The 27,267-nt window shown below is 38.1% G+C and overlaps 1 protein-coding gene across 1 annotated transcript in view; it reads left to right on the top strand.

The window, feature by feature from the left end:
- Nucleotides 1–27,267, top strand: part of CEP295 (centrosomal protein 295) — a 47,731-nt gene that overhangs the window by 10,828 nt on the left and 9,636 nt on the right. The window contains exons 6-20 of the mRNA XM_082493298.1: nt 1,997–2,110; nt 3,503–3,643; nt 4,786–4,969; nt 7,470–7,661; nt 8,609–8,833; nt 10,455–10,561; nt 12,099–12,311; nt 13,133–13,230; nt 13,357–14,440; nt 15,937–16,105; nt 16,251–16,403; nt 18,007–18,231; nt 23,301–23,407; nt 24,953–25,091; nt 26,662–26,889. Coding sequence (XP_082349424.1) covers nt 1,997–2,110; nt 3,503–3,643; nt 4,786–4,969; nt 7,470–7,661; nt 8,609–8,833; nt 10,455–10,561; nt 12,099–12,311; nt 13,133–13,230; nt 13,357–14,440; nt 15,937–16,105; nt 16,251–16,403; nt 18,007–18,231; nt 23,301–23,407; nt 24,953–25,091; nt 26,662–26,889 — 3,379 coding nt within the window. The remainder of the gene's footprint in view (nt 1–1,996; nt 2,111–3,502; nt 3,644–4,785; nt 4,970–7,469; nt 7,662–8,608; nt 8,834–10,454; nt 10,562–12,098; nt 12,312–13,132; nt 13,231–13,356; nt 14,441–15,936; nt 16,106–16,250; nt 16,404–18,006; nt 18,232–23,300; nt 23,408–24,952; nt 25,092–26,661; nt 26,890–27,267) is intronic.

Here is a 27,267-nt window from a genome sequence, read left to right as displayed (position 1 = left end):
AGAGCAAACTTTGCAGCTTGGGTCAAGTGCTCAGGTCTCGCACCTCCTCGTGCCTGCATCTGGCAAGCTCGAAAACACTGAGACCTTGAAACACACACACTGTAGCTGGCTGTAAAGTAAATATTTTCACAAATTCAGACGCTAGAGTCTTCCAAAAGTGCAGTCTTCCCAAGTATTAAAAGAGAAATTAGTCCTGTGTCACTCTAAACCAGGACGTATAAGATTTTTACGTAATGGAAATACAACCTAAAAATGTTACTATACTCTTCTGGAGTATTCATGACATTTTTAGAGTTGGGCTGTGTTTTGGTTTTTTTTTTTTTTATTTCATGGTACATTGCTGCTCCAGTTTTGCAATATTTTAGTATAGAATTATTTACTTTTTTAGGAAACGGAAAAAAAGGAGGGGGGAGTTACAGTCCTCTTGGTGGAAGTATGGACGGATTCTTAACTGCAGTGGTTCCACCATGAGGTGTAATAATGTTGCAAGTATTATTTTTTCAACCTAAATTGCTTTTGACATTAATTGGAAAACTGCAGCCTCCAACATAATTCTCACCTCTTCATAGCTTTTGAATAGAATTTTGGAGATTTGATTGATTATATGTAATTAGTAATTACTGATTTGTTAGTTTTACTTTTTTTAATAATTCAGAAGACGGGTTTAATTGTACATTCTCAAAGTAACACAGTATAGGTCAAGCAGTTGGTGATCTGGCTAATGAGGTTTAGGCATGGGACTTCGCTGTTTTCAGAGCTATAATCAGTATCTACAAATGTTTCAGTTAATGTTGATTTGTTACAGTTACTATGATTTATTGATTAAGATAGCAATTTTTAAACAGCATTATGTGCAAATAAAAGTGAAATTCTTGATGGCATGCTTTTATGGGTACTTTTTTTTTTTCCTTCTTACTAGAATAACATGCATTTGCTTAAGAACCGTGAAATAAGTTACTGGAGTTCTGTTGGTAAGGTTAAAACTATTTGCATATCATAAGATGTTAAAGACTGCACTTTCTACAGACTTTATAAAACACCAAGAGATAATCCATGCTGAAATTTCATATGCCTCATCTTATGTAGTGATAAGTTTAAGATATTCCTGAGACTTAATGCTGCTCTTTGTGTATGTGTGTTTGTTTATGGTCATGTTAGTTTTAAACCGCTCAGGCCATGAAATGTGATGTTCTAGTTAATGTGGATAAGAATCCTTTTTAGGAGAAAGTCTAGGAAGAGGAAGCTGAGAGAAAATTGATGAAGGAGATGTTAGAAGTACAAAGGCAGGTCCTACAGAAGACTTGAGTACCTAACCTGGGTACCTCACTACTGAGAATATCAGGATGAGCCAAAGAAGAGGGAGGGTCTGGTGGCTTAGTGTTCAAACTCTTTCAGACAGGAGTTGAAATGTGGTAGTGTACCCAAAACTTATTAATACAAAGTATTTAAAAAAAAAAAAAGAGTAGACACTTTTCAGTGAATTTATGGAAAATTATCTCTTCTCTGGTCAACTAATAAATTGGACATAATGGGTTCTGAGTTTTGTGAAGGAAGTGTGTCCTTGAGAAGTGTTATTTTGCTGTTAGGTACAATTACATTGTGGCTCTGTGGTTGCTCTGCTTTGAGGTGAGTGTGACAGCTGTTGTAAGTGGGATTTGTATTAGTACATTAACCTCAAGTGCTTTTAAATTAAGGTAATGCTTTTGAAACATGAAGGTAGAGCTCTGATGAATGTCAGTTTGTGTGGAGGAGTTTGCCTTAGGCTGTTAGATGCTCTCAGTAGTTAAGTCGTCTAGATCTGCCTTGTGCTGTTGCGATTTGTTAATTATTAAATGTATGTGAAGTTTTAAACAACAATATTTTCGGGAGAGACTTTAGGGGGGTGGCTGCTTTCTTTTAATACGAATTTGAGTGTACAGGTCACTTATGTTCTGTTTAGTTGCTTTGCTGGAGATACTGTTCTCTGATTCAGCTGTACTTGTACTTTTCGTCCTAGAATTTTGAAGTGAAAAAGACCCCTGCAGTGAAGCCCTATAGTGCTGACAAGTTTTCTGTTACACGTTATCATATTTCCGAACCCTATGTGGACAGAGAATTGGATGGAGAGCAGGTGATTAAATCCAAGTGTTAGTGATACATGCTTCTGTTTATCTTTATATTGCATACAGTGTCGGGATAACAGCAATTCAATCTTCTAGAACTTGTTTAAAAATATGAACTTGTATAAAGCAGCTGTTACAACACTTACTAATCAGAGTCTTAGATGGGGAAACTTGCAAGGCCTGTTGTGTGCTCAGTCACTTGCAGGATCACACCTGACAGTCTTTCCCATGTGAGCAGACCTCTGCAAGGGGTTGACTTCACAAGACTGATGTAACATTAGAACAACCAAATCTTCTGCTTTGTGGCTTATGCTAAATTAATAGTTGCAGTTGCCCTGCTTTTTTGTCGTCCCCTTTTTTAGCTATGTACTCCCAGTCTTTACCTCGTATTTGTGTTCATCCATTCATGCAGTCAACAGGTTCAGCTTGCCAAAATGGCAGAAGTTTAATTTGGTGAAAAAGAATGATGAATAGATTTTTGCCAACTGGAAAAGCATACTTGCGTTTACACTCAGACAAAGGGCAAAGTCAGATCAGAAGAAGGGGAGGACCTGGAAAAGTGAGAGAACGGGCAAGAGCTTAGCTTTTAGAGGTGATTTTTTGAACTAAGGTCATGCTGTTGAAAAGTGAACCACACAATAGTTTGGTTTATCAGTGATGTGAGACCACAATCTAAGTTCCTGTTCTGGATCAGCCTCTTTTTAGATTGGAAAAGCATTCTCAATAAATCTGTTTTTGTGAATATTTTCTTCAGTGCATTCATGAAGTTTATTTGTGACATTTTAGGTTTTCTTAACATTTGAAGGACTAGGCCTAAACAATAAAAGGAGTGCTATGGTTTGCTTAGCTTTGTCATGGAAAATTCCAAAATGTTAATCTTTGTAGGCTTGCTTATGTGCAATAATATTATTTTTTTTACTGAAGTATTTTTAATTTTCATGTGTTAATAATTTTTTTCTTATTTAAAAATTGCAGATTGTTTCTGGTTTCCCAAATGAGAATGAAAACGCTTTCTTCTTTAAAAGAAAACCACGAGGATAGAAGTAGTCAGTCTGTAATACTGACTGTATTATTTGCTTCATCTTGTATTGTAGGAAAGATAACCACTCTGCTATAACACATAAACCATAGAAATGATTGTCCCTAGGACAGCTTGAAACTAGAACACTTTGACACCTGCACTTAGGGAATATATAAATATTCATTTTTTAAAAATGTAAAAAAATAGTTTGGTCCTCCTTGTAGCTAAGGATTATAAACCTTCAAGGCTGTTCATATCGCATTGTATGCTTTTTTTTTTTAAAGCACTTTTGCTACAGAATTATTCATTTATTTATTGTTACATAAGCTTTAAACTACCACAAAGAACTTCATGGACTAAACTGTTGATTGACTACCAGCCAGATGCTCGGTTAGCTGCCGAAGAAGAAAGGAAGCGTTTGGAGGAACTACACACAGAGGCAGAGAGGGAGAGAAGAGAGCAGCTTGAAAAGGCACATCTCAGAGGAAGTCATGCATTGAAGAAGGTCCATTTGGCTCAGGTAGGCGAAGTAGTTGTGCCTGGTTTTAATGCCAAAATGACCAGTGTTAAGTAAGTTGTAGGTAGCTGATTAGTAAAAGAATTGTAGTTAGAAGAGGAAAATTGATGGACTAAATGGAATTTTCAGAATGCGTTTAAAAACCATTAAACTCTGTCTGCTTATTTTTGGTATCTGGAAGGAGGAAGAATGAAAGCACACAGATTAAGACCAACGTTTAGAAGAACATCCTTTAATTTTTGTTATCTTAATGTTTGACCAGCTATTAACCAAGGGGTAATAATCAAGATAAACCTTTTTAATAGGTGATGAGCTCTGCTTTTTCATATCAGCTTTAATTGGAGTTGATTATTCAGGGGGAAAGATTAGTTTATTATTAATAAGGCAACAGTTTATTTTTTTATTTTTGGAGAACTTTTCAAAGTTTTTACTTAAAGACTGAGGTGCTACCAGTGTGTAGGTCTGGAATTGTTTCCTTTAAGAAGTAAAAAGTGAACTATTGAGAAAGGTCTTTATACCTAGAGATTTGCTCTGAAATTTGATTTATTGTCCGTTATCTTCACAAGTATTTTTGGATGCTAGAAATAGTAAAAGCTTCCTGTTTTTTTTTTTAGTTGAGATTTGACTGGCCCTGAATGAGTAACCTAACTAAAATGGGGCATTGTGAAAACATTACTGATGCTCCTTAAGTAAACAGGGGAAGAAAAAACAACCACCAAACTTCAAATAAAACTTTTTTCAATAGCTTTCATATATAATTGTAGTGTGCCAAGAGTATTTAGTTCATGTCTTAAAAAGTAGCAATTGCTGAACTATATACTAACAGAAGTAATTTAGCAAAGGAAGTATTCATTTACCTTATAAAACAGAAGATAAATTCTGTTGAGGAGAGTTGGCCTACAGATATACAGTCTGATCCTTTATTTAACATTAGATTTTCTAGGTAGTCTTGATGATTCTTGTGTTTAAAGGTCAGATACAGCTTTCTCCCGAGGAAGCATCTTCTCTCTACAATAAAATTAACTTTAAACATTAAGGATTAAGCAAACTTCATGGTAACCAAATGGGAGTATTTTATAAGGCCTGCCATATGGCTGTCTGAACGTGAACACTACATGTTTGTTATCCCTTCTTTATACTTGAAGGATAGGGAAAGGCTACTGAAAGAACTTGAGCAAATGCAGAATATGGATCGGATGCGCAGAAGACAGATTGTAGCACAGATGCCACCTCAAATTTTTGTGCCTGCATACAAACGCATGGAAATAAAAGAAGAATGGCAGAGAGAACTGGAGTTTGCATTTGAAGATATGTACAGTGAAGACAGGAGTAAGTAGTTTCTTGTACGTTGTTGAACCTGGTAGCCCAGTGTAGCCCAGTAGAGGAGAGTCTGCTGGAGCTGCCTGTTCCCAGGTCCAGCCGGTAGCAAGGCTGTGTGTGTATTCACAGTAGGCACATATGAACAGGCTTTCAGTATACACACACACACGGAGCTGGCCGCACAGGCCAACACAGAAGACGCAGTACTCGTGTTAAACACAAGCAGTGCAAGTGGCCTCATCCTGTTCACTGCTCTGGCTGATCAGGATGAAGGCCTGTTAGTGGGATATATGACTGTATGGATTCCTCCAGCTGTTGGTCTTAGACACTCAGTCTACCCAGTAGTTGTCCCCTACGTCCCAGGTCTCCATCCGTCACACTATGGATCCCCCAGTGATAGGTCATAGGCACCCAGTCTACCCAGTAATTCATCCTGCACCCTGTAGCCTCGCATGTCCTCATATGCACTGGTATGCTCAAATACGTGCTATGGATCACTCAGTAAGTGGCTTTAGACACTCACTCTGCCTAGCAGCTGAACCTCAATCCTTAGTCTCCCCAGTTGCTGGCTCCTGGGCATGCGAACCACCGAGGCCTGCTGCTCCACTCCGGTTGTTGCTACACAGACCTGGTTGGGTATGTGAACGTATGCACAGACATGTACACGCTATGAAGATACTCCCTCTGATCACTGACATTAAATACCCAGTCTACCCAGTAGCTGACCCTGGATCCTCTTGTCTGCAGTTGTCTCCGAGATGCGTGCATGTGTGCTGGCAGGTTTCCTAGTTGACCCTGAGACCCCATGGTCTCCCCTGTAGCTGGCTTGGATGTTTGGATCTCCTGATCCCTCCACTAGCCAACTCGCAGATCCCCTGGCCTCTCCAGTGTCCAGCCCAGTCTTATGGCTGCTTGATACCAAGCTCCTAAGCCTTTTATTGTTCTTGTTGTCTAGTCTGGCTTGCGACTTGCTAGCCACTGCATGCTGATACTCATACACACATAATATGCACGTAGTTCTGAGGAGAAGGATCTGGGGGTCCTAGTAGATAGTAAATTATCCATGAGCCAGCAATGTGCCCTTGTCGCCAAAAAGGCCAATGGAATCCTGGGCTGCATTGGGAAGAGAGTGTCCAGTGGGTCGAAGGAGGTCATTCTCCCCCTCTACTCTGCACTGGTGAGGCCACAACTGGAATACTGTGTCCAGTTTTGGGCTCCCCAGTTCAAGAGGGGACAGGGGAGCGAGTCCGGCGAGGGGCAATTAAGATGATTAAGGGCTTGGAGCATCTGCCTTATGAGGAAAGGCTGAGAGAGCTGGGACTCTTTATCCTGGAGAAGAGAAGGCTGAGGGGAGACCTTATTATGGCATACAAGTATCTAAAGGGTGGGTTGAAGGAGGATGGAGCCAGGCTCTTTTTAATGGTTCCCAGTGACAGGACTAGGGGTAATGGGCGCAAGTTAGAACACAGGAAGTTCCGTTCAAATACACAGAAAAACTTTACGGTGAGGGTGACAGAGCACTGGCACAGGCTGCCCAGGGAGGGTGTGGAGTGCCCTTCTCTGGAGATTTTCAAGACCCGCCTGGATGCAGTCCTGAGTAATGTGCTCCAGGCAATCTTGCTTTGGCAGGGGAGTTGGACTAGATGATCTCTAGAGGTCCCTTCCAACTCTGAAAACTCCGTGATTCCGATCTCTTCAGTTAGCAGCACTCTGGACACAGGTGCCACTGTGACTTTGGTCCCCACTCCAGTTGCTGGCCTTATATATCTATAGACACACACATGTACAAAATAAGAGGGCTCCTTACCCAGGAAACAGCTAGAAATGGCATTTAGTCAGAAGACGGGACAGACTGTCAGGCACAGTGTATGGCCAGACAAGTGTACTGACTGGCCCCTTTTCTCCCCTTATTCTTATATTTTTCCTCACACTTGTTCTTCCCCAGGCTAACTTAATCCTTTCCCTGCCCTTGGTTCTTCCCCTAAATATCTATAAGCATACAATCCCAAAATGATCTTCCTATGTGTCCCATACCCCTTGTAGGCAGTAACCTCCTCAGTTGGTAAGATGATCCTGGGAGGACGGTTGACTCATCTTTTAGGATTTCACACCTGGACTATGTGATGAGTCACTCTCCCGTGACAGCCCTGTGAGCAGCCAGGTCAGCGTGCATCTTTTCCTTGATGAAGTTACTGGGATCCTCCTTTGTGTACTTGTTCCTTTGTGGTTTTTTTTTATGTAAATATGAGCCTTTTATCACATATTTATTCTGGAAGACATAGCATATCCTAGTGGGAAACCCTGTAGAATTTCTGAATTAATAGATGGCTAATGATCTGAACAATTTTGAATCTTCTATTTTGGAAAAAAAAAAAAGTTGGAATAAATCTGTTGTGAAACAAGCTATTGATATTTTAACTTAGGAATTTGTATGATGAGTGTAGTCTTGCGATGTTGTTTGCTTTCTATTCCAATTGGTCATTTTATGTGGTTGTGTTCTTTTAATTAGAAATGAAAGAAGACCTGATTTTGCAGTTTGAGCCACAGCCTTTGCCAGCCCCGTCTAAGAGGTCTCAAGATAATGATCTTGATATCTCTTTGGAGCAAGAATCTGCTTGTGCCACTCAACCAGAATCTGCTTTTGCCACTCAACAAGAATCGGGACAGATGATAGATGAGGAGGTCCCCAATGAATCTGAAAGTAAAGCTTTTAAACTTTACATTTATCTTAAACTTTTGGGGTTTATAGTAGAAGAGATGAGATTTAGCTTAATATATCAAATAAATTACCTTCAGTAACTAAAATACTCGAAATACTAAAATTTCTTAATGCCTCTGACATATTTCAGTATGAAGTGGTTTATGATGTTTATCATGGATGATAATGCTCTAATGATTATGAATTTAAAAATGAAAATGTGACTTCTTTTTCTAATATACTTCAGTTCATTAGTATCCTGAGAATAATTTTCAGTTGTTGTAAGAACTACACTGTTAATAGCCCTAATTGTTCCTTTATAATTAGTGTAAATTATGGGATGATGCTGGTATGTGAACGTAAATATTTTTCATCTTGTGTTTTGAAATATTCGAAAGTTAAAGCTTGACTTCGTATGAAAGTCTACTTATTGTATGTCCTTCATGTTCAGGTTTGTAATTGAGTTGCTCCATGTTGTGAGTAGGCTGCAACAATTGCCTCTGTGTATGTACTCTTCGCTCGTGGCATGTGCAGAATAATGTGATGTGAACAAGAAGTGTGTTAGTGAACTTTGCTGCTTGGCCAAGCATTTCTGCCGCTGGCACAATCTGTTTTTTGGTCTGTGATGCATTATGTTGCCAGTGCTGATAGAAAGCAGGCAGGCAGGGGGATAGTACTGCTTATTTTTGCAACAGTATGGTCTAGGAGTAATCTGACTGTGAAACACTATACCTAGCTTAGCCCTCCTTTTATAGCATGTGGAGAAAAATTACTACTTCTCTCTTGCAGGTAAGAAAAAAATATTGTTAAGCTTTTAAAACTTGGTAATATACCTGAGCTATTTGTCCAACTGTGTAAGCAATTAAAAACCACAAAAAAAGAGTTTTTTTAGTTTTACGATGTGAAGATATTCATTACCCAGAACTCTTAACAGCATGTATTCTTTATAGATCATGAAGAAGCAAAAGCTCACCAACCTCAGTCCAAACTTGCCTTAAAGAAATTGCTGAACAAGATTAGAAGCCAAAAAGAGGAGTGGACATCAAAAAGTGAGAAAGAGATTCAAAGTGAAATTGAGACTATTGAATCAGGCACAATTGCTAGCGAAGAGAAACCATTATGTGATTTAGAACTTAACTATGAGCAACAGAAAAATACAGTATGTGAAGCCAAAGGTACGTAATATATACTTGCATCAAAATTTGTTGTGTAGCAGCAAAAAGACTTGTAAGGGTAGACTGTAACAAAGCTCTCTAATGAATTTTCAGTGGTGGTGTTTTGTCATGTTGCCAGAAGGTACAATTCTCCTGTCTTTGCCCACAGTGCATTGTGGATTTGTTGAAACCACAAATAGGAGAGGTTTTTGCTCTGATGTCCAACTTGCCCATTAAGATCTTGTGGAGGAAAGATGTCCAAAATACCTTTGCATCTTCTAAATCTCACCCAAATTGTTGCCACACTTGGTGTTGCCATGCTTTAATAGGTGTTTGCCTCCAGGAGTAGAGTTCTCAGTGCATAATTGGGCATTGAAGTTCTGTACCTATTGAACTGGGAAAGCCAGATGCTTCAGAGATTCACAGCTAGAAATGCACAAGACAAGCATGAGCTGTCTTGTGGGGGTACCTTATTGCGGCCTTCCAGTACCTAAAGGGGGCCTACTGCAGAGTCTACAGGAGAGCTGGGGAAGGACTTTTTACTAGGGCATGTAGCAATAGGACAATGGGGAATGGCTTCAAACTGGAAAAGTGGAGATTTAGGTTAAATATTAGGAAGAAATTTTTCACTGTGAGGGTGGTAAGGCACTGGAACAGGTTGCCCAGAGAGGTTGTTGAGGCCTCATTCCTGGAGGTGTTCAAGACTAGACTGGATGGGGCTTTGAGCAACCTAGTCTAGTGGGAGGTGTCCCTGGCCATGGCAGAGGGGTTGGAACTTGATGATCTTCAAGGTCCCTTCCAACCTAAACCATTCTATGATGTGTCTGAAATCATGTTTGGGTTTTTTTTTTTCTGCTTCTAAGCACCATTCTGAGAAGCCTCTGTGCAGAACTAGAGTTTATAACAGTTAGACGTTCTGGTAGTTTTGGTAGTCAAATAATTTTGGCATTACTTCCCATTTGTATCCTTCATGCTCTTTTGGTTATGCTAGTGCTGAAGTTGGTGAACTTGTATGCTGAGTGGGATTTCTGAAATAATTAAAGTGATCAAGTTGTGGCAGTAGGTTTGTGGGTTTTTTCGCTTTCATAGGGTGTTTGGTTTTTTTTAAGCAAGATTAAGTGATTTAGTTCAATCACGTACATGGATGCACCAGCATAATGCTTGGGGATTGGAGAATGCAGCATGAGTGAAAACATGCCTCTGGGGAAAACTTGCTGCTATTTGAAGCTGGTAATACAGGATGAAGACTTACTTTTTGTGCGCTAGCCGAATGTTAGATCATTTGCTTAGAACGTGCCAGTTTTAGACCCTCTTTGTTCCAAGAGGTTAATGTGTGGCTCTTTATTCCTCAGGATGATCTTGCTATTAGGCTACCAAGTAATCTTGGTAGGAGCAAACTTCAGTCCCATTGGAGCTGCGCCATTACTGTATGTTCAATAAAGACATATGATAAAGGGCCATTAAAGGCTTAAATAATACAAAAAACTTTATGGAGACAGAGTAGTGGGATGGAGATGGTAATCTTTTCAAAAGCAGTTTATGCATTTTGTTTAGAGAGGTTGGGAAACTGTAAAGGAAGATGTAAAAACTATCCAAGGCTCTTTCTAACTGCAATTATAGTTAAAATACATGTATGTTTTAGACTCTGTGAAAAAGTTGGAAAATACTGCTGCAGTTGAAAATTCAGTTCTAATCCATCCTCAAGAACAAGGAGCTAAAATTAGAATGGAAGAGGAGAGAAAAAAGTGGGTAAGTGTGTGTACTTATTCCTATCTCAGTCATGGTGTGAAAAAAGTGATTTGCAGAAGACTTTAAAATGATTCAGGTTATACAGCTGCTGCAGGTCCTTTCAACATGCTTGTAATACTTAAACTTTTACTGTAATACTTTCTGTACTTGGCCTCTGTGTATTAACTTTTTTAAAAAGACTGAGCTTTAGCTGGAATTTAGAATAGAGTGGAAAACCCCAGTTTCTTAAAGTCTAACAAGTGCTATAGGCAAGGGATGCCATGCTGTGATTAAATGAGAATCCCAGTTGTAGATTAATACCTCTGCATTAGGGAGGATGTAGTCAACAATACACAACTCTGAAAACTTTACTAAACCTGTGTAATAACATAGGAGGGTCTGTGGGATTGTGTTTAGAGTGACAAGAAAAGCTTACAAACCTGGAGTGTTTTGGTTTGGTGCGTTTGGGTTTTTTTAATTAACAGTGAAACAAATGTAGAGTTTTTTGTGTCTATGGGAATGCTGCGTTTATTGTACTTGGAAAATAATAACCTTGTATTATTGTTATGTGTATGGTATTGTGTATTAGCTTCATTATCTTTTCATTTTTGTTTCTTAGAGACCTACCAGCTACTATGTGGTGGTTTATCTGTTTAAAAAAAAAAAGTTGAAATTCGGGTCTTGGTGCAGCCTTAAATTGTGAAGTTAAAATTCAGAAATTCAGGAAACAAAAATTTGACAAAATAGTATTGTTGGGGGAGAGGAGGAGGCAAGCAGCAGATCTTCTGTGAAAGTGTGGTTACTTTCTTTAACATTTATTTTCTCTCACTTTGCACCTGCCTGTGTGTATATACTGCCATGTCGGCATTAACTGTTCTCAGGTCTAACTTTTTGTCGGGTTGCTTTTCCTGACATCCCCATCCAGACTACCTCATTAAAGGCTGTTGTCAACTTCAACTTTGCCAGTACTTTGACATTTTTCTTTACTTCCATTCTAAAAGTATATATGCTGTTGCTACACGTGGATCTAAGTGATTTGTAGCTGATAGGTACATGGAAAGAGAATAAAAATAAACAAGCCACTTAGAGGTTTATGGAGTACTCTTAAAGTGGTTATACATTAGCTATTTCAGAAGTTTTGTAAGGCTTGAATTAACATTTGAATGTGTTGAACTCTTGATGAAAAGCTCTATAAAATGCAAAGTAGTTTTTTGAATTCAATTTAAGAAAAGGACTTCTCTTGCAGTCTCTGAAAAACTATAATGTATCTTGAATGGTTAGATTCTGACTTTATCTGTTCTGTTAATTTGAGAACAGATAATAGTACAATAGTAGATGGATTCAGGGACTATTAGAAATATCTAGCCAGTAAAACAAAATTCTTCTTGTAAACTTTGGAACTATTTTTAAAGGCCTCTTACACTTAAAGGCCTGTCACAGGCAATAAAATTTGTGCTGTCAGATGGAACAAAGTTTTGTGCGTGGTGGTGTGTCAGAGGTCTTTTGATTTCTTTGTCTGTCAGTTCTTGAGATTCACCCTCATTTTTCTTCTCAATAGAATGAGCAAATAGAGCAACAGAAACAGGAACAGCTGGCCTTGCTTAAACAACTTGAAGAAGAGAGAGCACGTTTGGAGGCTGATTTTCTGAAGATCCAAATGCAAACCTGTTTGGAGGAGGCTAAGAAAAAAAAAGAGGAGGAAGAGCAAGGTCAGCTGGTACAAAGCCACAGTGTTCCTTCTACAGATCAACAGAACAGAGTGGAACATGAGGTGAAGATTTGTAGAAAATTTGTTTAGTTTAATTATCCTAATTATAAAAATAAAGAGCACCATTTGCCAATTTTAAATTATGTCAATCAAGACAATTTTTATTTCTTTGGCTATGAATCAGATGTTCATACATATAAAAGCTTCCTTTTGTCTAGTGTAGAACCTTGTATTTCATGATGTCACTGGACTTTGAATATCGGATTGTCTTTGCATAGTCCCAGAGACAGAAAGTCTATTTAAAATACCTGTTACTAAAATCTGATTAGAGTCATATAATGATTACGCGTGTACACTTATCCTTTTTCAAGAAGGAAAAAAAAATCTTGGGGGGGGGGGGGGGAAACAAAACAAAAACCCCCACCTCTACCTTTTTTGCTGTCTAAATCTCAAACAGCTACTTAAAGGAGAGCAATTTATTGAGGATGCTGAAGGAAAGTAATATTTTTTTAAAAATCCTGAGTCATTTGCACATCCTGTACGCTTCTGAGAATCTGATTGCCTTGAAAATGCAGCTCTGTTGGATCATTGCTCACTGAGTTAGCTACTGGGTTACATTTACCTCTGAGCTAAGCTGCTGTAAGCACCATTGACTTTGACAGTGTATGCTCAACTTGCCAAGGGAGACTGTAGCTGTAGGCCATCTGTTCCAGAAACTGCTTTAGCTTCATTGCCTCAGGCTGAAATCTCACAGATTTCAAACGGTGGTACAGAGTGGCTTCTGTAAACTTAGGAGAAAGAACATACAGCTTAAGGTTGTTGCTTTAATAGTTCTCTGTGAGTTATTTGTATATGTGCACTTAAAATGATTTTATTTTGATTAGACTGGGAATACTACTGTATCAGAAACCAGGAGTCCTAGACAAGACAGCCATTTACAGATGATTCGTAATTATCAGCAACGCCTTCTACAGCAAAATAGGTAAATTCCTTTATGAAATGGAAGTCTGAGTTGCTTGTTTCAAAACAATTGAAATTGCTTTGATTACTGAAATTTATGTTTATCTTTGCACCACTCTGGATTGATTCATGTTTGCTTTCTGTTCAGGCTGCACAAACTGACCATTGAAGAAGCTAGAAAGCATCTGCAGGAGTATCAGAATAAATTGAAGCAGAGACACTTGTCTACTTCTGCAGCACCTCCAAGCTCTGTGGAAACAAAATCAATTAATTTAAAGCCTGTCTCAGAACCACTTCTACAGAGGCAAGGAGTGCAACCAACACAATACCAGTCATCTGAACAAGTTCAGGCACAAGAGTATGCACAGTCGCTACCTGTGTTTTCAGGAAAGTTGCATATGTTGGGAAAACCATCTTCACAGAAACTTGAAGAGCAAATGCATAACGTTTGTCCTGGCAGACGTGTGCAGTTTTTAGAAGGATCAGAATTGAAGTGTGGAGAGTTTTGCTTGCAGTGCGGCTATCCTTCACAGGAACAAGTGGGAATGTCGGAAACCTCCAGTAATCACGTCAGAGAACCATCTCAGTTCCAGTTACCATCAGGGTTAGTGATGAAAGATGTCACTGCAGTAAGAACACAACCGGAAGCACGTGTACAACACGTTAGATTTGTTTTGCCTGCAGAAGATTCCTCTGAGCCTTCAGAGATGGTGCACTTTAAAGAGTCATGTCAGAAGATGTCTAACCATCAAACAGAGACAGAAGATGGAGAAGAACCTCCACTTGAGACACCTCTCCTGCCAGCAAGAAAGGGATCTCATATAGTTCAGGCAGCCTCAGTCGATTCTTTGGTGTATCAGCAGGGATCTGCAGAGAACACTGTCAAAACAAGCCTTGAACAACCCCTCAATCTTTCTGAACCTGTGACTTTACGTCCTGAAGAAACTAAAAACCAGGGTGTTGAGGAATTCTTGATACCAAAACCAGGAAATGCATCCTTGTTAAATTACGCTAGTATAGTGAATTTAAGGGACAGAGTGTTGGCCTCATCAGAAAGCATCCAAGCTCAGCAGAAGTGTTTGAAAGAATTGCAAGAGCAGTTAGATGCACAAAGAGAAGCTCTTCTTTCTAGACAGAAAATACAAGAACAACTACTTCTACAGAAGCAAGATAAATTGAAGGAACAGATGCAGAGACAGCATGAGGCTTTGAAAGAAATTCTGAACAAGCAGGTAAGCTTTATAAATGCTTTGCAAGGTGGCTCATCTAGTAGGTGATCAAATTCAAGAGTGAATTCTACCAATTAGCAAAGTATCCCATGGAGTGTTGATAGATTTAGGTGATTTACCATAATGAAAATTTTAATTAGGACCTGTGATTTGTGATCGGTAGTTCTTTTCTGTAAGCCCCAAGAGCACAGTTTTGTTCAGTCTAACAGAAATAGCATGAACTTCTGTGCTTGGTCTCTGAACCAAGATGTGAGACCCCACCTGGAATATTGTATCCAGCTCTGGAGCCCACAACGTAAGAGGGACAACAAGCTGTTGGAGCAGGTCCAGAGGAGGGCTACGAAGATGATCAGAGAGCTGGAGCACCTCTCCTGTGAAGAAATGCTGTGAGAGTTGGGGTTCAGCCTGGAGAAGAGAAGACTCTGGGGAGACCTTATAGCAGCCTTCCAGTATCTGAAGGGGGACCTACAAGAAAGCTGGAGAGGGACTTTTTAGGAGGGCATGTAGTGATCGGGTGAGGGTTAATGGCTTCAAACTGGAAGAAGGGAGATTTAGAATAGACGTTAGAAAAAAATATTTCACAATGAGGGTGTTGAGGCACTGGCACAGGTTGCCCAGAGAAGCTGTGGATGCCCCATCCCTGGAGGCGTTCAAGGCCAGGTTGGATGGGGCTTTGAGCAACCTGGTCTGGTGGGAGGTGTCCCTGGGCATAGCAGGGGGGTTGAACTCGATGATCTTTAAGGTCCCTTCCAGCCTAAACCATTCTATGATTCTATGACCATATTGCCAATTGAAATAGTTATGTTGTTCAAAATATCTGCAGGTATAGTTTTCTTCACATACAGCTGCATTTCTAGAGTTGAAACAGCTCTTGTGTTAAAAATACTTAAGCAGTACCTCAAAGGATATTGTAAGCCTTTTGAATAGATTATGTTTTAAAGTTTGTCTTTTTATTTGTACATGTTAGGAAATTGGTTTGGCAGCTGCACACTTGACTTGTAATTTTGCTTGTTTCTGGGTAACAGAAGAAAAATCCACGTTTATTTTTGAGTTTCTAAAGAAGCTCTTTTTGCCTTTTTTTTTTTTTTTTATAAACAGAAGCCATCGTAGAAAAATGACTGTTGCCTAGAGTCCTAGTCTCTTGCTTTTAGAGTCTCCAAACAGTTAAAACTCCAGAATTCAGGAGTTGAAAAAATGAAAGCAGGAGTTGCTTCTTTTAAAAATTCTGAGTACTCTGATCTAATCTAACAAAGGTCCTGAAAATGTAAATAATTACATTTTAGCAAGTTAGGCTTGTAGAGCTAAATACAGTATCTGTATGTCCAAATGGTTTTGTAAGCTAAGCAAGTCTGTCCAGTATCTTGCATGCTTGAACTATTTTCTCAAAGTGCTCTATATTGCCCTGCATGGAATACGCACACAAGAAAATGCTGGTTTGATAAATGAGTATAAATATAATCTTATATACAGTTTCTCCCACCCTCCCCACCCCCCGCAAGGTGAGACACATCTGCACAAATGAGATGACCGAGGCACAAAAGCCTGACTGGATTAACAGGACTGAGTTTTTCGAAGACTCAGAAAAGTACCAGCAAGGGAATTGTGGCAGGAGTAAATTTCACAGAAGTAAAATGATTTCACAGTGCATCGGTCCAGCTGAGCAAACTGGTAAGGCTGTATAGTATTTTTCATTATAATTTTTCTTGTTTTGCAGCTGAGATGGAGTTCTCTCCCATCTCCCCAAGTTAATTTTATATATATATATTATTGCAACGTGCTAGGGGAGTTTAAACTGCAAAACTTTATTTTACAGAACAGTCTGTGAAAGTTCTATGTAGAGAGCAGAAATGGACATCTTCTAAACCACCTGTGGCAAAAGTCAAGTTAGGGCTTGATTTGGAACAGCATGAACTTAGTGTTATACCAGAGGTAGACACACCGAAGAGCTGCAACATTTCTTTTGCAGGTAAAATATATGTATATATGGATATAAAATATATAATAAATGCCCCTCTGCCTTAGAAATACAGATTGGAGGAAATGAATCTTTTCTGAAGAGTCTTTGAGATGATTGATCGTGAAATAATAGCTGATACTGTTGCCTTATTTGAAGGTATAATTTATATACTAGCGAAGTGAGTTATAGTTGAGAAAAGCTTATCCTGTCAGTGTCTGTCTTGAAAAACATAATCGAAACAAAAATTCAGCAAGAAAAGAAAATCCACCATAATTCACTCAAATTCACCAAGAAGAGAAAATTGACTGTAATTCCATGGCTTAAGTTCCCTGTTGATTTTTCTGTTGGGCATGGTCTGTGTTAATAGACAATAATTGTAAAGAGAATCATCAGAGTTGATGGAAGGTATTTAAAGGTTTAGCTTTTGAACATACCGACAAAGTGAGTGTGAAATCTTTTAAATAAGGAGTTAGTATCAAGTTTCTACAGAATTTTTTAGACCATCTTTAATTTTTTTCTATTACAAAACACTCTTTGTACAAATCTGAGAGCAACTACACAAAGCAAGTATTTTCTAAGTCTGTTACAGTCTGCATGCAGTGCTTTATATTTCTCTGTGAGAAACATTTAACAGGTACAACCAACTGATGTCTTCTAAATGTAAGCATTTAAGTATTTTTTTTTTTTAAGTCTCTTCATAGCTAAAATGTAATGCATACTTTGCAAAAGTTTTAATATTGCAACAGTGTTTTAAGAGGGCTAAGCAGAACAATCTGAGTAGGCCTGTCAGGGTGGCATTCATCTTGAGGAAAATAATGAAACAGCTGATATGGTATACTTTTTAATTAAAAAGTAATTAATGTTAGTCAGCATCAGTTTATGCAGAATAACTCTTGTTGGACCAATTTGGTGTCTTGATTAGACAACAAATTTTGTTGGTGAAAGCTTTTATTGACGAATAATATATTTATATTATCGAAAGCACTTGACAGTGTTACACATCTTAATTTAAAAAAATTAAAAATCAAAATACATAGCAAAAAAGTTTTCTGAAATATCTGGTGGAATTCTAGAGTAGGAAATACTCATTTGCTGTGTAATCCCATTATGATCCACAGGTGATTTTTTTCCTATATTATCTAACCATTTGTTGCGGTAGGTAGTAAAAAGTTGAGCTTGAGTTTTGATTGGACTTGGTGCCCAAAAAGGGCTGTTGTATGGGGCAGGTTGGGGAGAAAAGAAATCTTTAAGCCAGAGTGGAGAAGTTGTATTGCCTCTGGATTTGGAAAAAAATTACTGAAAGTTTTCTTTCCACATGGCAAATCCACCAATTTGTTTTCTTTTTTTTTTTTTTTAAGAAATATTTTAGTTGAGTTAGGAATTATTTTTTTGAGAAGTCGATGACCTGTATAATCTTTCAACCTGTATAATCCATAAACTGTGTGATGCAAAGGTTTTCACTGACCTGATATGGCTACCTTCATTAGAATGGAGCACTGTACAAATTCAGCAGGTTATTTCTGTAGAGCAGAATGTGCATCATAATGTTTTCCACGAAGTGCAAAACACTTCATTTCTATGCCTAAACTGATCACAAGTGTGTTGAATTCAGATAAAACAGGTTCTGTTGGTGGAGAATCTTCTCCCATTTCAACCACTGGGGAGTTAGCATATATGAAACGTTACAGCCATGCTTTTCATGAAGAAAGCAGTTTACCTTCGAGCATAACAAACTGCGAGGAACAAATCTCTAATGGGAGTCCAAGGCAAAATAACCAGTCAAGTCGATTATTACAAGAGGTTCTGATGATGACTGCTGAAAATTCATCTGATTCAGGTGAGGAAATCGTTGTCTTAATAGGAATTATGTGAACACCATTCAGCACAGTTAATTTTACTGCTATTTATTTGTAGCATATGACCTGACTTGTAAAAGGACATGTGGTGCTATTTAAATACTATTTAATTCCAAGTGTAAAAAAGGGTGTTTCAATAAGCGTGTGTCTTAGAATGACTGAATTTTATCTTTTTTCGTGATCTATTACCGTTCTAGTAACAGAAGTCCACACTGCTGTAAACGTCATTGCTAGTCAAAACGGTTTCTCATCCAAGGCACGTGCTTTGTATCTGTACCTTGTAGAATTGTCTGTAAAGAAACTTGTTTTGTATTACCTGATTGCCCTGCCCTTACCGGCAGAATCCCATGCACACATAGGAAATAAACTGCTGTAGAAAGCCACACGTGTCTTCCTCCTGAGGGGGGTATCTTCTGCCTAGGCTGTGGAGTGTTCGGGTTTGCAGCTTCACCAGGTAGGAACCTGTTTTGAGCAGACCAGTGGTGTACCCGATTCAGTACCCAGTGATTCCTTGTATTGACACAAAGGAAATTAATGCTTAAAAAGAACTCTGGAGTGTGAACATGCTAATGTAGGTGTCCACTGAAAGATCAGTGTATATAAGAAATTGCTTAAAAATACAGTTGAGACAAAAAATAGAAGGCTGAGTGTTAGCCTTAGCTAAAAGAAACACCTTTGAAAGAATCAGCTGTTAGTCGTAACAGAAATAAAAATAGTGCAGAAATGTAAGGATTACTTTAATTCTGATCTTTTCTGTTCATCTGTGAAGAGCTTTTATTAGAGATCATAGTTTTGAGGCTAGACTGTGTCCATATGTGACAAAATTAGTCTGATTCCATAAATTAAACCAAGTTGGTTTGGTTATCAAACAAAAAAAAAGTTGTTAGAATGTTCAAAGTAATTTTGTTACGTTGTTGTTGGAACCTACTAGGCATGTTATGGGTAGCTTGACTGGTTTTATAAAAGGACAAAGGTGACTGGTCTTAGGTAAACAAAGAAAGTGGGCTACTAAGAAGTTTTTCAAGAGATTGGACTAGCAAGTGGATGTCAAAGTTTCCAATTCCTACTGTTTCTTCCTTGCCTATACAAATTTAGCTTGTCTCTCCAGTCTTGGAATAATTTTAACTCAAAATAATTGGAGTACTCCGGTACTTTAATTTGCATTGACCTTGCTTTTCTTCAAACTTCCTGCAATTTGAAGGGCAGTTTATTGTTGCTGTAATTGGGAAATGCTGTGCTGGACTTGTTGGGAACTGTTACACAAAGTTTGCAGAATTTGAACCTTATTTACAAGATGAAAGCATCTCGTGGTGCAGTACAATTTTCAGTATCCATCTAAAATAAATACATTACTAGAGCTGCAAAGGAGTTTTCATCAACTTTGCTACCTTGTATGTACATCTTTACAAGCAATACAGCTATGTAGTGTGCGCCTTCTGGTTTTGCTAGAAATTTCACCGCTGCCCCAAATCTTAAGATAACTTTTCATTTGGTTTGTGTTGAGGCATTCTATTCAATTCAACCAGGATTTACTAGGGATTGAAATTGTTTTGAATAAGTACATATAAGCTCAGTTTCTTTCAACTGCTTCCTTTAATTCTCAGAATACTCTTTTGGGAATACACCTATATTTAAACTTAAATTATCACTAACGAATTTTGTCTTTTTTAACGATATTTGAAGAAAAGGCTTGTATTTTTCTGAGTAAGTTGTAGAAGCATTATTAGATCAGCTGTTTCCAAATTAATATGAAATATCTTCGCCTAGTGTCTTTTTACAATAGTGAGTATTATATATGAACAGCGCAATGGTTTATGTAAGAAGATTAGGAAACTTCATGTGAACATCTATATTTATTACAAAAAAAAAAAACAAAACCACAAAAGAGCAAAAAGCAAAGCTTGCTGTGATTATGTATTTAAGAGGATTGTCCTCTTGAGCAGTTCAATAACCAAAACTGTCAACAGTATCTTTGTAATTTGGAGGCTGTGAAGCACTCTGTGGTACTTTCGATAACTAGTGCAGTATCTTCAGTGAGAAAATCTACAGTCTGTGTTTAATATAAAGTTTCTGAAGGGGAAACTTAAGGTGGATTTTAAGTTGTTACTTATGAGAGTAGCTTTGGTTATTTTCTATTTGTTTTTTTTAAAAGGACTAGTGTCAAAGGCTTTACTAAGGTCCAGGTAAACAGCATCCACAGCCTTTCCCTCATCCACTAAGTGGATCACCTTGTCATAGAAGGAGATCAGGTTTGTGAAGCAGGACCTGCCTTTCATGAAACCACGATGACTGGGCCTGATCACCTGGTTGTCCTGCATGTGCTGCATGGTGGCACTTGGGATGATCTGCTCCATAACTTTCCCCGGCACCACAGTCAGACGGACGGGCCTGGATCCTCCCTCCGGCCCTTCTTGTGGATGGGTGTCACAGTTGACTGGGACCTCTCTGGTTAGCAAGGACTGCTGATAAGTGATGGAAAGAGGGTTATAGTTCAGTTTTTATCTTTCAAACTGCATCCTAAAATAATTGCTGCTATTTTACTGCAATTTCTGTTGGGGGGGGGGGGGGGGGGGGGAGGGGAGGCATTCTGGATATTACAGACTCAATTTTTAAATACACATTCTGTATCACAGTGGGGTGGCCAGAAGGTTAAAACATGAAAGTCCCATGTTGATGTCAGCAAGCTGTGAGGAGTTGCACTATTATTTTGGAGGGAGGAGAGAAGAATAAAACCCCTTCCTTTATGACTCACCAAATACAGTTTTTAAAGGATATTAATGTAATAAAGTCATGAGATGTGAGCATGTTGTATTTTTAATTAAGTAATTTGTTTTATAGCATGAAATTGCTACTGTTCATCCCTCGTATTAATGTTACAAGAACAGCGCAGGTTATTACAGTATAGTAATGAAATATTTGTAGCATAGCTCTCCATAGAATTTATATACAAGGGAGTATTAAATGCTTGAATCTCATCTGGTGTGTATCCTAAATTACTACCTGTCGCTCTGATACCCTTTAGAAAATACAATCTTTTCTTTCAGAGAAGTATTTAGTCTTGATGTAAAAGTATTGGGAAATGGAGAATTCTTTAGTAGCTTGTTCCAGCATTTAATTTTTTATCAAATAATAAAATAAATGGTCTGTTTCCAGTTTCTGAATGTCTGACAGCCATTTGTAGCCACTGCTTCTTGTTACTACATTCTTTGAGTTTAGAATTTTTTTTGTGCTGTGCATTTTCCCTCCTATGAAGATATTTAAATACCAAGAGATGATTGCAGTTTTCATGCTGATTCCGGGAATTTTCTTCAAGGCCTTGCTCATTTTCAGGATCCTCTGTCTCCTATATTCTGCTCCAGAGAAGAGCACCAGACTTCAGCAGTGTATCTAGACTCAGTCACACTACTGCCATGTCCAACCAAGGAGGTTGTTGCCACCTTGTTCTTCTTAAACCTTAAAAGTTCTCTCTCCCATGAACCTGAAGACCTTTGTCATGTACTTGTAGAAAAGGAATGGGAAACCAGTGTTCTGTGCTTAGATTTAGAATTTTACCTGTATTGGCATAGTGTTGTCCAACAGACCCAGCTTTGCAGGAGGTTGAGGTAATTCTTACTGTTGCAGTGCTACTGTGTTTGTTTTTTGGTTTTTGTTGTTTGTTTTTTTTTACCATTCTTGATATTATTTGCAAATTCTATTGCCAATGGCCGTGTTTGCGTACCGATCAAAATGTCATAAATGATCAGGATCAAGCCTGCTAGAAGTTTCTGGAGAATTTATGAGTGTGGGAGGAAAAGAAGCCATTTGAGAGTTTCTTTACCCTTTATTTTCAAATCAGGCAGTTAAAATCTAATGTAATAAACTATTCTTAATTCATTTACTATGTTAACTTCTCTTTTAATCCAAATAAATATATCTTAGATGTGTTTCCTTTCATGGCTGGTACTTTCTCCTAGAAGAGTACTGGATGATAGTGGCTATAGGAAACCTTAGTTTATTTGGTTTTCCTCTCCCTGAAATAAGTTTCAAAACGTATCATGTTGATTGAGACACATAAGTATCACATCATATAGTTACTTCACTGGTATTGCCTCACAAAGGGAACTTCTCCCCCCTTTTTTTATGCAGTTGGAAAAAGAGAACAGCTGGATTCCACCTTCCAGTTAGAAACTGAGTTTCAGTTTATACAAGGTACAACCTAGTATTAGGGTTCACAAAATGTTAGGACATCTGCCTAAGTATAGAGCCTTGCAAGTGCTGGGGGCTTGAAACGTCTCTGCCACTTGCAGCCCTTGTAGAACTGGGAGAAAACATACCTACTTCATTTCTACTACTTAATTTCAGTTTGATAACCAGCAGTTCATTCTTGAAAATTATTATTGGAAATAAGAATACTTATTTTAGTGTTGTTTGTTGGCAATTAATTTGCAGTCATAGAAGAATTGTCAAATTTTGAAGGTGCTCATCAGCACTGAATACAGAAATTGCATTTTTCTGGTGCTGCTATGGTGATTCTTTTGCACAGCTACTAATCTTACTTATTTTTATGTGTAAGAGCATTATGACAAAGGTGATTTAGTTCCGTGGTAGTAGTCATGCTATAGTTAAGTAATTCGGTGTTTCTGATTTCTCTGATCTACTTAGAATGTCTGCTTTTTTTTGTCGTTGTAATGGTAGAGGACAAAAGACTCCACCCACCCCAATTAAATGATTGCAGTAACAAAAAAAGCCATGTTTCATTCTGCAAAACCAAACTATGAATTTCTAGTTCTTTCTGCATGCTTTGCAGAGAGCAGTCATGCTAGTTAGAAATTTTAGGAAGGCTGGTCAAGGAGAACCGCTGGTTGCCAATTAAATTGGTAGTACGGTGGAGCAGAAAGTATGTTGTAGGTGAGAAGAAAGTGGTAAGGATGGGCAAAATCAGTGCCCTAACATTGAGGACAGCAGCAGCAGAGTATTACTGCCATCTGGTGTTTAAAAAAAAAAAAAAAAATTGCTAATAACTCAAAAGTTGCTTTCTATTCCTTATTGCTTCTATTACATTTGTGTTCAGCCCAGTCCCAGGATTCTCAAGTGGCTCAAGATTCACCGGTTCTTGCTGCTGCAGTTGGAGAGGGAGTTACAACACATTCTGGACTATCATTCAGACTTGATAATAAGGTTAGTCATATCAAAATCACCATATAACATAACTTTTTATTTTGTGGTGAAACCTTTCTATCTCATATTATGGGGGTAAGACTGGGTGCAGCAGTATAACAAGCACCAAGAGAGGTAATCACTGCGATGGATCTGCTGGCTATACTCCTGTTCATACAGCTCAGAATTCTGTTGCCCCTCTTTGCTGCCAGGGCACACCGTGGCACTTACACTCAGCTTGCTGTCTGCTGAGACTCCCGAGTCCTTTTTCACAGAGCTGCTCCCAGGCAGGCCCCAGCTCGGAGCGATGCATGGCATTCTTCCTTCCCAGGTGCTGGACTTTGCGTCTGTTCTTGCTGAGTTTCATAACATTCCTGTAGAACCTTCATGAGGTCCTTCTAGATGTCAGCTGTGCCATTTAGTGTACTGGATGGTCCTCCCAACTTAGTCTTATTTGCAAACTTGAATAAAGTATGGTTTCGCCTGCCCTGGGTCATTGCCAAAGGTGTTAAAGAGGATGGGTCCTAGGAAGGAGCCCCATCACACTCCGCTTGTTCCCCACCTCCAGGTAGAGCGTAACTCTTTAATCCCTGTTCTCTGAGCCTGATTATGCAGCCAGTTTTTTACCCGTCTTGTCATCCACCCGTCCAGGCTGTGACATCCAAACTGGGATACAAGAATGCTGTAAGACACAGTGTTAAAAGCCTTGCCAAAATCGACATCAATGATATCCCCTGCTTTTCCCTCACCCAAAGATCCCATTGTTTTGTCAGGAGATGAAAACAGTATTTAAAAAATGCTATGTATAACATATATATAAAAAAACCTTACTTTTAAATGTACATGTTTTGTATGTATATGTTAGATATATTTATATAAGGTAGTATGTAACAAAAAATGTAGGGAAAGGGTTTCTCAGATTTTTGTCTTTTATTTTCTTAGTGCACATCTTAATATTTCTTCCCAAACTCTGAATTCACATCTGATTCTTCAAAATTTAGAAGTATGAGATCACTCATTCTTTGTTCTGTGACTTTGTAGACCTTACCTCAAAATTAAGGAAGATAATATTTTAGGATATTTTGTATATTTTTAGTTTAATTTCATAGAATTACATTTTTTTAGTCAGTCTCCTGTCTGCAAAAGTCTCAATATTGCAAGTACTTGTAAAATTCCTGAGTCTTTCATGTATTGCATACGTGTTCCTCTGAGATCTGCAGTTCTACTGAAGTGGGTCTGTGATGAGAAATAGCCAAATCTGACCACCAGAAGATAAAATTGTCTTCCAGGTGTCGTGATTTATATGCAGTTCTGAGAGGCTTTATAATAGTGTGTGTGTGTGTGTGTGTGTGTGTGTGTTGCGGGGAGGGGGGCTGTTGGGAGCGATGTGTCTGGGACATCAGGTGTGAATGTTTTGTACTGAGCAATGATGAATCCGTATTTGCCTGACTGTGCAAAACATGAAGGCTTCTACACTTGAACTGAGCTCAGAATGAAAAGTGTGGTTTTAAAGCTTTCATTATGGGCATCCTAATACACTGTAATCACTATGTTATTTCATCCTAGGAGGTACTTTCTAAAGTAGTATCCACAAACACAGCTTCAGAGGCTTTCATGCAAGGAATACCCTGTGACTTATCTTCAACAGTTTCCACTGGAAGCTTTTTGACTACTGACACGTTGGATGTAAGCCCTGTTGACACTGGTAAGTGTTTGGGTTTTGTTGTTGTTCTTGTAAAAGGAAAACTGTGTATTCTTTTATAGCAGAATGGGTCTAACTCACTGGACATAAGTTCTTCTGAAATGGGCTAATGTGGAACTTCACTTAAGAACGATTAATATGTCTTAGAGAGTTGAGTGTAACTAAATGCTTGTGTTCGTGATTTTTTTTTACTTTCATAATAACTTAAACTTAATGCATCTGCTTTGGCAAAGGATATTTTGAGTTTTATTAAGCAACTGTAATACTAACAGTTTTCAAGTGGCAAAATTTTTTAAAAAACTGATCCACAAATGATACAGTGAAAAAAATTTTCTAATCAATATATATCATATTTTTACAGAGCTATGATTGTTGTCATGCTGTTAAGAGACTTGTTTCAATATCTGCTTGTCACCATAGTAATTCTTAATAACTTACTTGTGAAAATGTCATTTGAATGCCATACTGACTTTTAGTACTTTTCTGGGAAATATATGTTCATATTCTTTTTTGCTTGCAGTCTGCCCCTTTGTCCTGTTAGCTTTTCACAAGTTTAAAAATAATTCCTCTAAAATATATATAGTTACTCCTCTATATACTGACCTTATCACTTGTGAAAATGGGGAGTGAGTTTGAAAGTTATTAGATAGTGACCTATGGATTTATTTGCTTTAAAGCTTAATATTGTGTTAATCTGACACGTGATCTCATAAACAACATCTGTGTATATGAGTTATTTCATGTTTATACATCAATTTTTGAAGACTAGAATTTTTAGAGCCTGAGGTTTCAGTGGCTTATTTTAACCCTAATGTTCTAAAATGCTAAATGTTATTTTGAGTAATAAACTTCATAACTCGTGTGACAAATCCATGTTTTATTTTCATAAGAAAGCTAAATCAAATTCTAAGATCATTTGTTTGTAGCTTTTCTTTTCTGTTGTTTTTTAGTTGTGGGAGAAAAATACCAAAGGTTTTTGGTTGCTCAGCTCCATGAATGAATTTTCCAAGTCTTGCTGTGTCTTCACTGTACACTCAGTGCTTAATGATGACCTTTTCTGACAGCTTTGTGCAATTCTTCTGTAAGCGTGTAGACAAAGAGCGTTTGGTGCTCTTTGTTTTGGTTTTGATAGCCTTGATTCCCTCAGGTTTCTTATGTTGGTATTAGGCAATTTCTAGTTAAGCATGAATAAAACTACTGCACGATGTCCTAAAGATACTCAAGATCACATTACAGGATTGATGCATTTATATGTGATAGGAGGTAAAAATATGCTAGCTAGCATAAAATAACAGTATTACTTCTTTTCTGATTTTATTGTTTCAGTATTTCTTAAGTCTACATACTCTAAAAGTGCTAAGCTGTACTGACTACTACCTAATTAGATATTATCAACCTGAATTGGTGGGAATTTGTGGTAAGGGTTGTGGGAGCATTGACAGGAGACAATTAAAGAAACAAAAGCCCAGAGAGCTCCTTACGAATATTTCAGGTTATTAAGCAGTGTCTTTTCAGTTGACTTGATGTAAGTGGTTTATATGCGAAACTGTGAACATGTAGCTTACCATTTCAGGATTGTCTTCTGATAGTATGGAAGATCGAATTTTGAGCGAAGCAGCAAGCTGCCCTTGGAACTCCTCACTGCCTTTTTCCTCACAGCAGAGGCAAGAGAATTTGTCTAGAGTATCTGAAACTCAGTTCCCTGAAGGAGAGATGTACCTTTATAAAGGAAGTCAGATACAGCAGATCTTGAGGAAATATACGGGAGAACTGAACTCGGAGGACAGCACACGCTTCCAAGGTATTTGCCATTTTAAAGCATTTTTGTGCTGCGCTGTCATCAAGTGGAATGAGGAGAAGTTTACTCAATGTTATGTGTTAGTCTGTCTGATTTATGTTCAGCTTATGTTTTAAAGACAATAAGGAATGTACGTGCAAGAACTTTGATGGTTTGATGTTCTTCATATTCTGCTTTATCTATATGTCCATAGAGTGTAGTGTAGTGCAAGAAAAAAAAAAGCTTGTTTGATCTGGTATCTGTCTGATCATAGTCTAGTTTTACACAGCTTCCTGCTACCATCGCTTGGCTGTTTTTTATCTGTGCCAATTGTACCGCTTGTTTATGCATAACCTTGTCTTCAGGAACGTAGAGACAATAATATATAATACTTTATTATTC

Source organism: Vanellus vanellus (assembly GCF_965231255.1).
Source record: "Vanellus vanellus genome assembly, chromosome: 1".
In the NCBI taxonomy this organism is placed as follows: Eukaryota; Metazoa; Chordata; class Aves; order Charadriiformes; family Charadriidae; genus Vanellus; species Vanellus vanellus.
The sequence above is the reverse complement of the archived record's forward strand: the minus strand, read 5'-3'. Positions and strand labels throughout refer to the sequence as shown.